Genomic DNA, 16,594 nt, shown 5'->3' with positions numbered 1-16,594 from the left:
TGGAACTGCCTTTCCAGTCTTCATGGATGATTCTGTCCACAGCCAGATCTCTTCATCAGTTTGTGGGTTAGAGAGCACAGCCTGAAACTTCAGAATGCTCCCAGGTTATCTCGTCAAATATGGAAAGTTAATCTGGCTTTCACTGAAGTCATTGAAGGTTATGATTTACATGACTATAACCGGATTTCCTCTCCCTCCTCTCAGCACTGGTTTATATCAAGATAAGTGATTAAAAGTTCTAGAAATAGATAGTTGTAGTGGTTGCACAATATTGTAAATGTACTTAATGTCAATGATTTATACTCTTACAATGGTTAATATGTTAAATGTTATGTTAGGTATATTTTAACACAATAAAAAAAAGAAAAGAAAGATATAGAATTAGAGGTTGGGATGTTATTAATAAGAAATCTCTCTAGTGTGCATCACCACCATTTGTCCACCAACCAGATCTGAAATATCATGGCTGACATGTACACATAAGGAACCATTTGACATTGAAATTGGGACTTAAAAGAACTGTTGGCCCAGAAAGGAACTCACTACAGACTGATTCATTTGCTCTCAGCATAACCATTATGGCTTGTCGCAGTTTAGGTTCTTACAAGGGTATTTCTTGGATCACATGATCTCACACTACTAGAGGAAATAATGAACAACATAAACTGATGAACAAAAACAGACCCAGAGAAAGAAAAGCAATGATTAGACTCTCAAACCTGAGAGGGAAAGTAGGGGAGGGTGGGGGTAAAGAAAAGAGATCAACCAAAGGACTTGTGTGCATGCATATGGGCCTAGCCAGTGGCCATGGACAACAGGGGGGGTAGGGGCATATGTGGGAGGGGTTTGGGATGGGAATTGGGGGATGAGGACAATTATGTGATACCATAATCAATAAATTAATTAATTAATTAATTAAAATTTAAAAGAAAGAAATCTCTCTAGTGTAATATCTATACATATAAAAGCCTAAGTGTCCTTTATGACCAAATGACCCGAACAACTGGTCAACCAGTCAGTATGACACACACTGACCATCAGGAGGTAGATACTCAATGCAGTAGCTGCCCCCTGGTGGTTAGTGTGCTCCCATGGCCAGCCTCCCATGACTGACCAACCTCCCCAGTCCCTACCCCTAGCCAGAAAACCACCGTGGTCCCTCCCCCCATCCAGCAGGCCCCATCCAGCAGGCTCTGGCTGGCCTGGCCCCAATGGGGACTGGGAAAGATGCCCAATAGTCCCTGATTGCCTGCCAGGCCTAAGGACCCTACCCATGCATGAATTTCATGCACTGGGCCTCTAGTTTCTAAATAATCTAAGAAAAGAAATGACTCTGAAACCTGCCTCTCTTCTTATACTTACTTATAAAAGCAGGGTACTCTTCTCTGTATATTTTCCCAATATCATATTTTATAATTGCTAGTATATGAGCTAATCTTTTTAAAACATTATTAACCTGTAGTGTTGGTAAAATATTTAAACTTGTTTTGACATTTGAACATATTGTTCTCATACCAGAAATCACTTGGTTTTATTTTTAATCCTTTCACCATATCAGGCAGTCTAATATTAGTGTACTCTACTTTCTCATCATTTCAGCAGTCTAATGAGGTGACAGTTTGACTTGTCATTCTTATAAAGTTGACATTGATGTATTAATCTTAATTTCAAGTTGATGAAAAGTTGTGTATAAAGCAAAGGAGATATCAGTTTAACAGGAGTCTTTTAAATACTTCTACATAACACTTTTATTTTGTAAGCTAAGGTTATTCAGCAAAAGTATACAGTGCCAATGAAAGGAGTTTATTTCCTTGGCTCAGCGGTAAAACATCGGCCTGCGGACTGAAAGGAGTTTATTTCCAAAGAAGAAAGTAAGAAAACAACAGATTAGTGGATGAGATAGCTGTTTCCACCATGTAGGCCTTTTCTGCTTAATCCCAGAAGTGAGTTGAAATTGAGTTCCATGTTTGAAATAAGTCTTACCCTCAACCAGTGTTTCTGAGTCTTGGAAAATGACTATGGCATTATGATATTCATGTTCTTATATTCTCTCTCTCTTTCTACCCTTTCCTCCCTCCCCTTCTCTTCCCCCCAACCCTCACCCTCACCCACCCAAACCATTCTCTTTCTCCTTCCTTGTCTCTGAAGCTACCCTGGCCTTTTAGTTGTACCTCAAGCTGTACAGGACAGTAGTTTACCAAGAGTAGCCCGCTGCTACCGACACAATCGCCTACCTGTTGTATGTTGGAAGAACTCAAGAAGCGGTACTCTGCTCCTCCGAGCTGGAGGATTCCATGGGAAGGGAGTCGTTGGTCTTTTCAAATCTCAGAACTCCCCTCAAGCAGGTAAGCATCTCCACAGCACAATGATGATCCTTTCACTTCAGAGCATTCCTAAAATAAACGAAATAAAATCTGAGAATGCCAGTTGTTCCCTGTCACTATGCCTCTCACACATAGACTTTCCCACTCTGCTATATACAACATGAACAACTTAAACACTATCTATACTTGACATGTGGGGCTCCACCTGAAATTTGGGGTCTTGATATGCCTATTTATATTTGGTTTTTAATAGAAATTAACATAATAAAGTCCTTGGTTTTAGGCTACTTTCATTTCAGCAGACAAGAATATCTATATAGTTAGGAACTAGATTATGCTATTCTTTTTTTCTTCTGGTAAGTATTCAAATATATTTAGTAGCTTCAGAGGCAGGTAGGGATCCTGGTCCATGTGGTATGAGATACCCTATCTCAATCCTACAAGACACTCCCACACACAAAAACAAGTTAGCAAACCAGTGACCAAAATGCTGCTTTAGGAGCTCTCAAGAATAGGGGTTTTTAGAAGCTAGAAGATGGCCAACTTGAGAAAATAGAGTGCTACTGTCTCTCTTTTATAGGGATATTTCTGAGCAATAAATCTGAGGCCTTGAAGGCAGTCAGGAGCTATCGTTGCTGACCTTTCTCCTAACTTTCAGCTTATAATAGACTAGAGGCTCGGAGCATGAAATTCAGGCCTAAGCCTGCAGTTGGACATCCCTCTCGCAATCTGGGACCCCTTACTCCTTACTGCCCACCTGCTCGCTGCTCCTTAGCACGGCCCTGGGGTCAGGAGAGGTTCCTACCACTGCCGCTGCGCTCGCTGGCCATGAGCCTCCTGCGTTGAGCATCTACCTCCTGGTGACCAGTGCATGTCATAGCAATTGGTCATTCTGCCGTTCAGTCAATTTGCATATTAGGGTTTTATTATATAGAATACTCAATAAAATTAAACAATGGGCCACTCAGATCCAGTTTAGGGTGGCAGCATTTTTTCCTTTTTCAAGATGAGGTAAGTTAGATTCTGTGGTCCATCTGGTAAAACCATGTGCTTTTTGATATCTCTCTTTATTCTCACCTATTTCCCTCCTGAAAGTTGAAAGTTGGCCAGTGTGTCTTTGATCATTCAGTTGACTTGAGGGAAACACACAAACAACATTATATTATTATTATTATTTTATTAATTTTACCTGGCTTGAAGTCGCACATAGGTATATTTGAAGGCAGTTAGCTTTTAATTGTTTCCACCCTGATGAATCCTCCCCAGCTCTACAGTGGGTATAATAGAACACAGTATATGTAGGTTAAATAAAATGAGCGAATTATTTCAGGAGCACCGATGAGCATATTACTGAGCTTTTAAATGGAAGAAACTGAAACTATTTTATTCCACTATAAATCTAATATTAATTTACTAATTTTTTTATTTTTGAGCTTATACATTTGCTCCCATTTTAGTATCTTTGAAATAGGGATGCATCTTAAAATGGAAGTGATCAGAAAGAGGTGTGTTCTAGTTTAAATGACAGTTATGATTCTTAATACATAAAATAATGGTGCATTTTATAATAAAATATAGTAATGTCATCTCAAAATTGATAAAATTCTAATTATTTCCCATTCAGTTTGTAAGAGAATTTGCTAATATCTACTGTCCTTCTAGTAAGTCCCCTCTGATGCTCTGTAAAGTGTCTGAGCCAAGTTCACTGATTTTTGTTTCACTCCATACACCCCAGGCCCAGACTCACTCCCACCCAGAATTGTTCTCACAGTTGTTTCATTTGTGCCTACTTTTCGCCCATCTTTTAGGACAGAAATCTCACAGTAGTTGCTGCTGTCTTCTCCCCAACTTCCTCTGTTCTTCCACAAATAACCCCTGCAAATTCAGATCCCCTGTTAAGCCAATGCGGCAAAACTGGAATAAAGCTACTGGTATTGGGAAATTTTTACTGCCCGTTCCAGGATGCCGGGGAACCCCCTCCAGCCTCTGCTTTCAAACAGCATGAGCAGGAAGGTTGGGGGGTCCATAACGGAGATGTTGTCTTGTGTGAATCTTCGCTTTGAGTTGCTTGGATAATGAGAAACCGCACCTGCTCTTGGCAAGTCAGGGCTGTGTGGTTTTCCAAATTTAAGCTCTTTCTGGGAGGAGGAAGCAATCAAGAAATGGGTGTGGTGAAACCAATATAGGAGGATTAGCCATCTGATAGTTTGGAGCTTTTAGTGGGGCTGGTTTCTGCATTTGGGTGTGGTAGCTTAAAGACTATAAAAAGAAAAAATATCTATATGCCTTTTTTATTAACATAGAAACTGGTTGTTTTATTCAGTATATTTTTCTTTTATAGCCCCTGCCTCCTCTTTAGAATCTTCCAGCAGCATAGAACAAGAAAAGTACTTGCAAGCCATTCTGAGTGCAGTTTCTGTCCATCAGAAACTCCGTGGCAACAACACCCTCACGGTCAGGCCGGCACTTGCTCTGCCTCCAGGTAAGATTTGATCATCCTTTTCTTCTTGACAGCTCTGAAATGTCAGATTCTTTCCGAGGATTAGTCCCTTTACTTATTTGCACAGTTTGTTCAATATGACCCCTTAAAATTTTACCTAAAGGAGCTGTAACTTTAGCTCCTTTTACTTAGAACTCAGGGCACCATTGTTAATTTCAGTGAATAGTAACCACATTTAGAGATTCAATTATTTCCTTTTTAAAAGAGTAATAATGGAAGAGGAGGTGGGAAACATAAATAAAGTCATGTGGGGTTGGTTTTTTTTCCTAGAATCTATTTTACATTGACTTTAAAATGGTATTACAAAGTTAAGTGTATAAAGTGAACATCTCTTTATTAAATGTATAATTATTAAAATAAACATGTTTAAAATTCCTGAAATTTCTGCATCCTTTTATGATTTGCAATACAGTTTGTTTTCACTAGATTTGGATGAAGCCATTAAGACTTGTACTAATATTTTGTTTCAGTTATCATGTGATGGAACCCAAAGGGTTCATGTAGAGGTAACCCTAACGTGTTAGACACAGGAGCATGTGACTTGAAAAGTTGGTCTTCTTGGCTTAATCAGCTATTTGAATTAGCTCAACATAAGCAGAAAGTGGCTTTTCTTGTAAAGTAACACCATGCATGCCTTGCTTCATTTATCATTAAATTCTCTGATTGCACTTGCCAAACCTAACTCCCTATAATCTTGCAAATGTGTGTATCTCTGAGGAAATAGTAACAGTGCCTTGTTATCTCTATTGAAGCTCTGGGTACTTAAAAAGTACAATGTTTGGCAGCAATTAGACATGCTACACATGAAGATAACTTTTTGTCATTTGAGTAATGTTAACCCAAACGACATGGTTTTTGTTCTTCTTTTTTGGCTGACTTTAGGGACTGAAAGGAGAACTTCAAGAAAGCCCACTGTGCTTAAGCAGGTAGTGCCAGGACATTTGGATGTTAACCCATCCAATAGCTTTGCTCGAGGAGGTTAGTAAGATTGATTTTATAACAGCACTGATACAATCTTAAAAGCAAAAAAAAAATTTTTTTAGATAGTGATTCTTTAAATCAACTAATTATGGTTCAAATTGTTTTTAATTACCCTTTTCTCAATGAATGATCAAATTTATTTCTAGCAATTACCCTTTTCTCAATGAATGATCAAACTTATTTCTAATACTGGGATAGGGTATATTAATTGCTGAAATCTTACATATTGATGGGTTTGGAGGCATTGGGAGGTGATGGGAACATGTCTAAATGGTGAGTCAGCCCTCAGAAGACTCCAAGATGCTTCAAGTTTGCAGGGTAGAAAGACTGACCACAAAAGCATAACCAGCTTGGGAGAAGTGATCTGAACCCCAAGGGCTGTGCCTCCAATGCCTGGGATTTTTTACTCCTGTTCTCTGAAATGTTAGTTTGAGGAATAAGGGAGAATGATATTCAGGTTACCTTTTTTCCCCCTCTGGGCTATAGCTGCTGGCATCAGGAATAGGAGAAAGGCTGAGTATTGGCTTGTTTAGCTCCAAAGGGAGATCTACTTTATTCTCTGGAGGTTTGTGTTAGATTATTTTACTTTTCAGAGGCATTTCCAGACCAGGTATCTTGATTGTAAGTAAGTATCACTTCACAATGGAATTAGTAGAATCTTAGATTCTTCTTCTCACTTCCGTGCAATGCTGAGTCATTGAAAACATACCAAGTTTGTTATCGTGGTTCTGCTTGATCATCAGTAACGGGAAACTCATTCTTCCCAAAAGTAGTCTTTTGCATTTGTAAGCAACTGTTAGAAATTTCTTCTTATATTGATCTAAAAAGCTACCACCATGTAACTTTTACATAATGATCCTCACTCTTCCCTCTAAGGTTAGAAAATTCTAAATCAGATCTCCCGCACTGTAGCCCTTCAGATTTAAAACTGAGAACTTTCGTTACTTCTTAATACCCCCAACTCAGATGGTTCCAGTCCAGTTCACTATCTTCTTCATCCTGTAGGTTCTCCATGGAATTGAACTCATGGAGCCTAAGATTACATTAGGGACAGCTCATCACTAGGCTGGTCCATATGGAGATTAGTATCATTTTAAATCTGTTTGTCTGCTTCACATGAACTGTAGTTCTTAACAATATACTAGTCTTGAGGGTTAGTCTTTGAACCTAAATATACTGTGTACTATACCTACAAAATTTAATTTTTTTTATAATGGATTATTGTTTTAGACATTTGTATCTTAATTCTGTCCACTACTTTATTAGCTGTTTTTCCAAGCCTCTTGTCATTCGTAGACTTGATCACTGTTCTCATGATTTGTGATTTGTTGTTTAAAAAGATGTTAAACAAACCAGAGATGAGGACAGAAGTCTTCAGCAACATAATTTAGAGGCCTCTCTGAAGAAAGAGATTAATCTACTCATCTATACTGGATATGAGTCCTCCTACTGAAACTCACCTGGCCCATATTCCTAAATCTGCCCATCTTTTTAATCCAGTATTTGCCAATCTTTCAAACTGATAACTGCAGCACTAATGAGTTTATGGTTAATTTAACATGACTCATTGTAGAAATTAGTGCTTTTTCTAAGTAATCTGAAATAATTCATTAATAATCTGTTCCAGAATTTGGTTCAGAATCAACATCAAGGCTCTAGTTTATAAAATTTGTTTCCTTTTGAAAACCAAGACTGGTGTGGACATCTCCTGGCAGCCATACTGGTGCTTTGGATGCTTGTTTTTTAACCTCATCAGAACTTTCTGCTATTGTAGGATTTCCTAAGAGCGTTCGGTCTTCTTCAGTCACCTTCTTAATTAGATCTCACGGTCATTGTATTAGTTTGCTAGCGCTACTATAAAACAGGGCCACAGACTGTGTGACTTCATTATTGCTTCACAGTCCTAGTGGCTAGACGTCCAGAATCACGATGTCAGGCTGGTGCCCTCTGAGGCTGTGAGGAATGATCTGTGCCAGGCCTTTGCCTAGCACCCGGTATTTGCTGGCCACCTCCTCCTGGGCCTGTACAAGCACCACCCAGATCTCTGCCGTCATCACGTGATATTCTCCCTGTGTGTCTGTCTCCAAATGTCCTCTTTCTAGAGAGACACCCATCATATTGAATTAGGGGCCCACCACATTCCTGTCTGGTCTCTTCTTAGCTAATTACATCTGCAGCGAGGTCATATTTCTAACTGAGGTCAAGTTCTGAAGTAGAGGGGTTACGACTACACTATATGAATTTGGAAGAGACACAGTTCAACCCATAGGGTTATATATAGCTTTTTTTCTCAACTTTAAAAATACTATTGTTTCAAAGTTTAAGATACAGACTTCATTTGTCTCATCATTTCTTTCTTGGTAAAATTGAACTAAGAATAGTACAGTGCCTTTCTCCTAAAGTTCCTGGTATTTCTGTTGCCAAGCTCTCCTGTCGAATTTGGTTCAAGGTTGCTATTCCTCTAACTACTTTAAAAGTCACTATCTGAAAGTTTATATTGTCAGCAAGGCATGTCAGCAGTTTTTCCATTCAACAGAGTTCCATTTCCAGCACATGTCTGGTTGGTTGGAGCCCCACGCCTGGCTCTTGTGTCTTGCTTTTGTAAACTTCATCAAGAACACATTATCTATTCCCCCACTGGGCCAAGTGACCTGCAATGTACATTTTAGCTACAAAACTGTCTCTCCTTCTATGTTGGTACTTAAGACTCATGGATATTCGTCAATCTGTTTCAACTACATTATCTCCTTTACTTATTTATTTTTATATTGGCCTCAGACTCTGGCTGTTTTATAACAGGGGATCCCCACTAGTGTTTACATTCTCATTATGAGTTCCTTCTTTGTTCTTCTCAAGAGTACCTGGAAGTCTGTATTTACCTTTTAGAGTTAAAATCTCCTATTTCTTTCTTTCTGATCCATCCTATGTCTTCTAGGCCCTAATTATTATTTCTGGCAGCCCTCCTAAATAATTTTACTCTTAAAGCCTCCTAGATCTTCGAGGATCCCAGTGATTCATTGAAAGATGAGATACTTTCAACATCTCTGATCCTTAGATCTGCTTCTTCTGTCTCTTCTGATAGTGTCCTTCCTCCTCACAGAGAGTAGCGGAATAGACTGGGGCAAGCAAGTTTGGGAAGTCCCAGTAGATTCCTTATTATGAACATGGCAGGCAAGCATATACTCAGGGCAAAACTAGGCCTGCACGCCCTGCACTTGGTCCGTTTTTTTAACCTGCCCTCAGGGACAGTCTCTTCAGTCTTCAGAGAGCGAGGTACCCTGCTCCAGACGTTTCTCATTTATCCTGCGTGGGAAGAGTTTCCTGTCTCTAAAATCATCCTCAAACCTTCTCCATTCTTCTCTCCTGTGTATTTTCACTGTATGGGGTGTTGTTTTTTGTTTTTGTTTTTTCATTTCCTTCACTGTCATAGACTCTTAGTTTCTGGTTTCCTTCTTATGTTATTTCCCTGTGTGCCTTTCTGCTCTGCACAGATTGGCCTCCACCGTCTCCTTCGCCTTTTTTCTGTCAGTAATCACTTTGCATTCAGTGTGCACGTTGATGAGCTGGTAAGTCAGGGGAAGCAGACTTTTTTACATAAGAATCTTTAAGAAAAATGAAGATGTGACTAGATCACATTGCTTTTCATTTGTAATTAAAATAGCTTTTGAGCCCCATGGAGGAAAAATGCATTAACTCACAACTTGGACAAATTACTTCGTTGAGTAGAAAAATGCCATGAGAAAATTGGTACTACCTCTTAAATACAAATATAATAGTTATGTGTATTGAGAATTAGCCATATGGAGGCAGTTTTTTTTGAATCCTCGTGCAAGGATATGCTTATTGACTTTTAGAGAGAAAAAGAGAAAGAAAAACACACAGAGAAAGACATCAATGAGAGAGATAAACATCCATTGGTTGCCTTGTATGTGTCCTGATCGAGAATCAAACCCATGACCCTTTGGACAATGTTCCAACCAACTGAGCCACCTGGCCAGGTGCTGGAGGTTTCTTTACATTTCCATGACTCTATAAGTTCCTCTACAAGTGTTATTCTATCCTTGAAATAACCTCCAGAATATATATTTTAAGAGGCTCTGAGATAGGAAGTGTCAAGGTCACTTAGCAAATAGCAGCATATCTGGGACCAGGCAGCATTTCAGTGCAGCATTCACTGACTAGTTTGTGTCTCATGCATAAATAAGTACAGGACTTCATTCCCACATCCAACCCAACATCTTTTTTCTTCTATTTTTGTTTTGTCTAAACAGAATAGAGAGACCAAACCTAGTGCTTATGAAACACTCATGCTCTGAACAACAATCCATTCCCATGGGGGATGAACTACATCACTTTTTCCCTGAAGCAATCCCTTAGCCAGACCCTGAGGACAGATCCAGGCTCACAGGGTTGCCTAGGTGACAAGACACAAGGAGTCTAGTTCAGTTACATTCAAATTCAAACTGCAGCCCTACCAATTAGTGTATGATATTGAGCAATTTAGGAAACCTCTTAATTCTCTGTTTCTTCATCTGTAAAATGGAGATGGTAAATAATATCTTGCTTTAGAGTATTTATAAGGAATAAATTAAATAATTTATCTAAAGCACTTAACCTAGTAACTGGCTCACAGTAAGAGCTCAATAAATGTTAGTTCTATTATCATTGTTGTGGTTATTATCATTATTGCCTAATACTTCACTGTATTGCCTAATACTCCACTGGCATGGGAGGAAAGCCTACATTTGCATTTCACTTGCCCTAAGCCAGATTGGAAGAGAGAGGGCATATGCTCTCAGTATCTGCCAGTAGCTTTCAAACATTTTTTATCATGACTCACAGTAAGAAATACATTTTCTATTTCTATGTATGCTAGAGACCCGATGCGTGAAATTTGTGCAAGAGTAGAAGACCACAGTAGTTCACAGTGCATCACTTTTCATAAAGAAGATAATCAAACATTACATATATATATATATATATATATATATATATATATATATATATATATATATATATAGATACGAGAATAAATATGGTTAGGTCCCTGCCCTTTGGAGCACACAATCGAGTAGGATCAAATGTGCACATAATCCCAATGAAGTGTAATCAGTATTCCAATAGAGCTCTCCACAGCTCTGGGATAGTCTGGGATGGTTTTCAGAAAAGTTTCATTGTTTCTGGATCTTAAGGAATAAAGAGTTTGTTAGGTGGAAAAAAAAAAAAAATGGGAGAAATCATTCCAGGTAGAGGCACTAGCATAAGAAAGTGTGATAAGTTTAAGGAACAGTATTTCAGAATCAGGAGCCAACAACTCAGACTTCATTGTAAGCCTTTAGGGTCCCATGCGCGGTAGGAAAGCTCAAACCTTACAGAAAGGAGAGGCCGCTAGCACATAGGAGACCAGGTGTCCCGCCAGCATCCCGCCTCCATTCTGTCTCGCAGCAGCATTCTCTGTGCAGTCAGCCTGCACCACTGCAGCCTCCGCTCTCTCCCCTCCTTTGGCCACTGAAGCCATCAGTGCCTTTTCTTTCCTGCTTCTAGAGGAGCGAGGCAGCAATAAAAGTTATTTCTAATGATTTTTCTTCATTAAGTTGTGTCATACTTTATGCAGCTTAATAATACTGCTGTGACAGTTTTCAATCCTGAATGAATGCAGATCATTTTCCTTACTTGATTTGAGCATTTCCTTTGCTCAGGATACACTGTAACTTCTGCTCATTATTTTTATTATTACCAGGTCAAAATTTGCCATCGTCGCAAAGTGCTTTCTTTCTGTCGGAAAAAGAAAACAACCCACAATATTACTCAAATTACAAAGTTTTATCTCTAATACTGCCTATCATTTTGGTGCAAGTAGGGATTTCAGAAGAAGTCATTACCTCAATCATCACAAGCTATATTCTTAGTGGCATTAGGTATTGTCACAGGATCATGATGTTTTGCTGCTCACAACTATTTGTTTATGGAAAATAACTAATTTCCAGATGAAAAAAGAAGATAGTGTGGCAATGCTTAGTGCTCTGTTGCAAAAACATGCTCTTAGTTATTCCAAATGGTTGCTAGAGCTTCATTCCTGATGCGGTGGCCTTGCTCAAGGAGCAGATGTGTTGTACAGCACGTAGCACTTCCCGTCAATCAGCCTCCGCAAACACTAGGGCCAATGTAGTTGCTAAATTCCTTGACTTCATTATTGTCACCCGATGACAGTCTTCAAAAGCTGGTTCCATTTGGTATAATTGTCCGTGGCACTCTCCGCTGTGTGTTCATTTCACTGCGCTCACATTTATAAGCAGGTGCTGGCATTTCATGTAGCAGGTGCTCAGTTCATCGTTTCTGTGTGACTGTGCAGCTTTTATTTGTTAATCAAATCTACTTTTATTATATTTGCATCTTTTCTTCTGTTAACTTGATTTTAAAAATTAAATAACCTACTCTTCTCTTACTCGATTTGCTCTGATGTTTGCTGCTCTGTGTATTTTATCCTCTTTCTGCCTTTATTCTCACCTCCCAGTGCATGGGCACAGAGATACATGTTTTACTCAGTCAGATCCCAAATCTTCAACTAAGGGAAGAGTCCATAACCAAGGTACTGTATTCCGGTCCTGATGTGTCATTCTTTTTAACCACCTTCATATGAAAACGTGTGTTACCAGTGATGTTTATCACATTTGTCTGTCAAATTACCCTACTCCCACCCACATTCTGAATGTCCTTTGTGATTTCATTTACAAAAATTAGCCATAATAGCTAATAGATAAGTTCAGGGGTTACATAGGACAAATCATCTACATTAAGTAGAATCACCTATAAAACCTTTTCTTAGGAACTGGTCTCCTGACCCTATAATCGCTCATAAAGAGAGAAGCCAGTGTGACATTATCGCGGTGACTTCTGGGCACCAGAAACAGGGCTTGATTTAACAGTAGGCAAAGAGGGAAGCCTCTCAAAGAGCCTTTCCAAACCTGGAGAGGAAGCCCACGCAGGGGAAGCAGCTGCAGTGTCTTGTACCACAACACATCCCCAAGGGCAGTGGTCAGCAAACTGCGGCTCACGAGCCACATGAGGCTCTTTGGCCCCTTGAGTTTTTAGCAAAGGACAGCTTAGGAGTACCCTAATTAAGTTAATAACAATGTACCTATCTATATAGTTTAAGTTGTTTTTGTTTTGTTTTGTTTTGTTTTAATATATTTTATTGATTTTTTACAGAGAGGAAGGGAGAGAGATAGAGAGTTAGAAACATCGATGAGAGAGTCATCGATCGGCTGCCTCTTGAATGCTTCCCTCTGGGGATGTGCCTGCAACCAAGGTACATGCCCTTGACTGGAATCAAACCCGGGACCCTTCAGTCCGCAGACCGACGCTCTATCCACTGAGCCAAACCAGTTTTGGCTATATAGTTTAAGTTTAAAAAATTTGGCTCTCAAAAGAAATTTCAATCGTTGTACTATTAATATTTGGCTCTGTTGACTAAGGAGTTTGCTGGCCACTGACCAACGGGAACCCCATAGTTTATAGGTTTTGTAAGGGGCTACAATGTAAAGATGCTGCGTTGCCAGTCACATGTCAGACTTAGCTGTGCTTTAGGGTTTGGATATTTAGTATCCAACAGTCTTGTTGCATATAGGAATCCTTGATTTTTCTAATGAATGTAACTAAGGTCAACTTACAATATGAGATTCCTCTATCAGCTCAGCTTGGCCTTTCCCGGAGAAGACATCTGCCTCTGACTAAAAATTTATATAAAGCCTCCTAAGTTATGATTCAGTACAATGTGCATTACTAAGTGTACTGTGGGGAAAGTGTAATATAATCTTTACTAACTTTAAATTACATCATTTTGGCATGATGCACACATATTAATTCCAAATCCATCCTGAGATTTTAGTAGGTTTAGTAAAGTTCTAAAGTCATTCTTAATCTAGATTTGTTGTTGAATTGATTGACTAAAGCATGTTGTTATTGCATGAAGCCCAGAGAAATGGAATCACGTTCTCCTGCCCAGGCTTCCTCGTTGCCCCTGCTTGTACTTTTGTTGCCCAGTGCCTGCGCTCTTTTTTATTTATAATTCAAGTTTTTACTCATAAACACTAACTTTACATCAAAATACAGTAATAGGAGTGACATGGGTGACTGCTTAGTCCTTCCACGCCTAATCTTGATGCTGTATTGAATAGTGCTTATACATTGCAAAGGTAAATGACAAATGACCAGTAGGATCCATGATTACCTAGATTAATTAACTTGCTGTTATGTCAAAAATGATACCTACAGAGCATGTGTCTTTTTCCCAGCTCAGTGGCATTCCCACATCAGATTACCTCACTCAGTTATTTTGGCTTTTGTAAAGGTGTATGGGCAAGTCTTCGCTCTAGCACTCGCCTCATCAGCTCTCCAACATCCTTCATTGATGTTGGTGCCCGGCTGGCAGGCAAGGATCACTCGGCCTCCTATAGTAACAGCGCCTACCTGCAAAACCAGCTCTTGAAACGCCAACCAGCCCTATATATATTTGGCGAAAAGTCACAGCTAAGGGTAAGATTTCTTTTTCTCACTTAGAAACCTTATAGATAATTGGAGGCAGTTTTAACTCATCTCATAAATCAGCTTTTCTAGGATTTTTTTTTATAGCATGGATTCTTAACCTGGAGTTAATAATATTAAAAACACTTAGCTCATTATATATGTATGTATGTCTACATGAACTTAGATAGGTACGTATATATACTTTGCATGTTTATTAGCTATGAAAAGAAGTATTTTTCATAATCATAACTAGATCAGCATAAACATCAGGAATATTAGGAAGTGTACCTACAAAAAAAGAAGTAATTAGGCTTATCCAGGCTGTTTTTCCACTATCTTAGTTCAGCTTCCTGCAGGAGTCTGTGTCTACGGCAAAACAAAAGGTTTTGCTATTGAAAACCTGTTGACAAAGAAAGCTGCCAGGAGGCAGAAGAGTGGGAAGAAGATGGTGGCACTCGATGCACTGGAGTGAGGGAAGGCCAGGCTGTGTTCTCTAAGTTGCCTTTTTTGAAACTTCACAAAGCTGTATAGACAGAGGCACATGTCCTGAGATATGTCAGAGCATTCAAACTGTTAGATGCTAAGCCCCTTTAATTTTTTTAAAATATATTTTTATTGATTTCAGAGAGGAAGGGAGAGGGAGAGAGACATAAAAACATCAATAATGAGAGAGAATCATTGATCGGCAGCCTCCTGCCCACCCTACACTAGGAATCAAGCCCACAACCCAGGCATGTGCCCAGACTGGGAATCAAACCGTGACCTCCTGGTTCATAGGTTGATGCTCAACCACTGAGCCAAGCCAAGCTGGGCTCCCCTTTATTTTTTTAATTATTATGCTAAAGAGCTTCACAATGTCAGGTCCTATAAATTATAAAGATAGTCTCTATCTCCAAAAGCAAATAATGTTTTTGCAATTTTGCAACCAGCACAGTCCCCTTGGCACCAGTGTCTCCCAGACTACACATTCTGCACTTCAGCACACCACATACTCATAACTGGAGTCACTCCCCAAGGTTGTGTGCTCATCTCTGCCTTATCCTCTGTACCTCAGTCCTTTATTTACCCAGCACAAAATAAAGTTCATTGCTATTGACAGATGTAGGGGAAATAAAAGTATTGGTTAATTCAGAAAATCGCCCAGAGTTTAGTCCAGCGCCTCAGTCAGACAGACCTTTGTTTGAACTGTGGACCGAGGCTGTGGGCAGGATCCCACATGCTGGGTCCTCAAGATGCCAGTGGCTGAGTCATCCTTTCGGTGGCAAGCTCTTCTCCCACTGCCGAGGCTGCTGCAGCCATCAGCCTGTAGGGTGGGAGGCGTGAAACTGCTGGGTAATACTCAGTGTTTAAATATGCACACGTGTCTTCTGACACAGCAGGTACTTTCTCTCCAGAAAACAGGACGCCTTTCAACAGCAACCCAGGGTTGCATCCAGCACAGCCCCTTGGCACCAGTGTCTCCCAGAGTACACACCCTGCCCTTCAGCACACCACGTACTCATGATTGGAGTCACTCCCCAAGGTTGTCTCCTGAATGCTCACCTCTGCCATATCCTCTGCACATCAGTCCTCAGATTAGCTGGGTGGCTGTGCACATATGACTAAGAAAGACTGGCCACTGGGACCCTATTCTCCTTCCTCCTTCACTTCTTTCTGTCTTTCTTTTTCCTTTCTGATCTTTCTTTTGTTAATAAAGAATTAAAGTTTTATTTTACTTTATTTTATTTTTAAATATATTTTATTGATGTTTTTACAGAGAGGAAGGGAGAGAGATAGAGAGCTAGAAACGTCAATGAGAGAGAAACATTGACCAGCTGCCTCTTGCACACCCCCCACCGGGGATGTGCCCGCAACCAAGGTACATGCCCCTGACCGGAATCGAACCTGGGACCTTTCAGTCCGCAGACCGACGCTCTACCAATGAGCCAAACCAGTTTCGGCAAGAATTAAAGTTTTAAAAACATAATCTCATCATCCTTGCACAGTAGTTATTAGGGTTTTTGTACGTCCCATTCAGGTTTTGCTTTTTGTTTATGTAATTCTGTCTGTAGAGCACTGTCCATATCTGTCCAACCTGAGCCACGTTCAGGCCAGCACAGTGCTCTCTAGCTGCAGCTCCACTCCTTGCCTCCCAATGAGGAAACCCCAAGGAAAGCAAATGAAAGTGGCTTCCTCTAAATAATCTTGACTTGGTCTCATTTACTAATTCTTATATTGTACTTTATACTTACTAATAAGTTCCTATGACGTAACAGTGTCTCAA

The 16,594-nt window shown here is 39.8% G+C and overlaps 1 protein-coding gene across 2 annotated transcripts in view; it reads left to right on the top strand.

The window, feature by feature from the left end:
- SBF2 (SET binding factor 2) overlaps nucleotides 1-16,594 on the top strand; it is a 305,413-nt gene that overhangs the window by 254,796 nt on the left and 34,023 nt on the right. Inside the window, exons 27-31 of one of the 2 annotated variants that reach the window (XM_084893456.1) lie at nucleotides 2,149-2,345; nucleotides 4,666-4,806; nucleotides 5,707-5,802; nucleotides 12,320-12,394; nucleotides 14,156-14,340. In XM_084893456.1, the coding sequence (XP_084749582.1) occupies nucleotides 2,149-2,345; nucleotides 4,666-4,806; nucleotides 5,707-5,802; nucleotides 12,320-12,394; nucleotides 14,156-14,340 (694 nt within the window). The remainder of the gene's footprint in view (nucleotides 1-2,148; nucleotides 2,346-4,665; nucleotides 4,807-5,706; nucleotides 5,803-12,319; nucleotides 12,395-14,155; nucleotides 14,341-16,594) is intronic. The other variant, XM_084893455.1, reaches the window with a different exon arrangement.

The sequence above is a fragment of the Pipistrellus hanaki genome, assembly GCF_964339955.1.
Source record: "Pipistrellus hanaki genome assembly, chromosome: 9".
NCBI lineage: Eukaryota > Metazoa > Chordata > Mammalia > Chiroptera > Vespertilionidae > Pipistrellus > Pipistrellus hanaki.
Note: the sequence above shows the minus strand (reverse complement) of the source record. Positions and strands in the feature narration are given on the sequence as shown.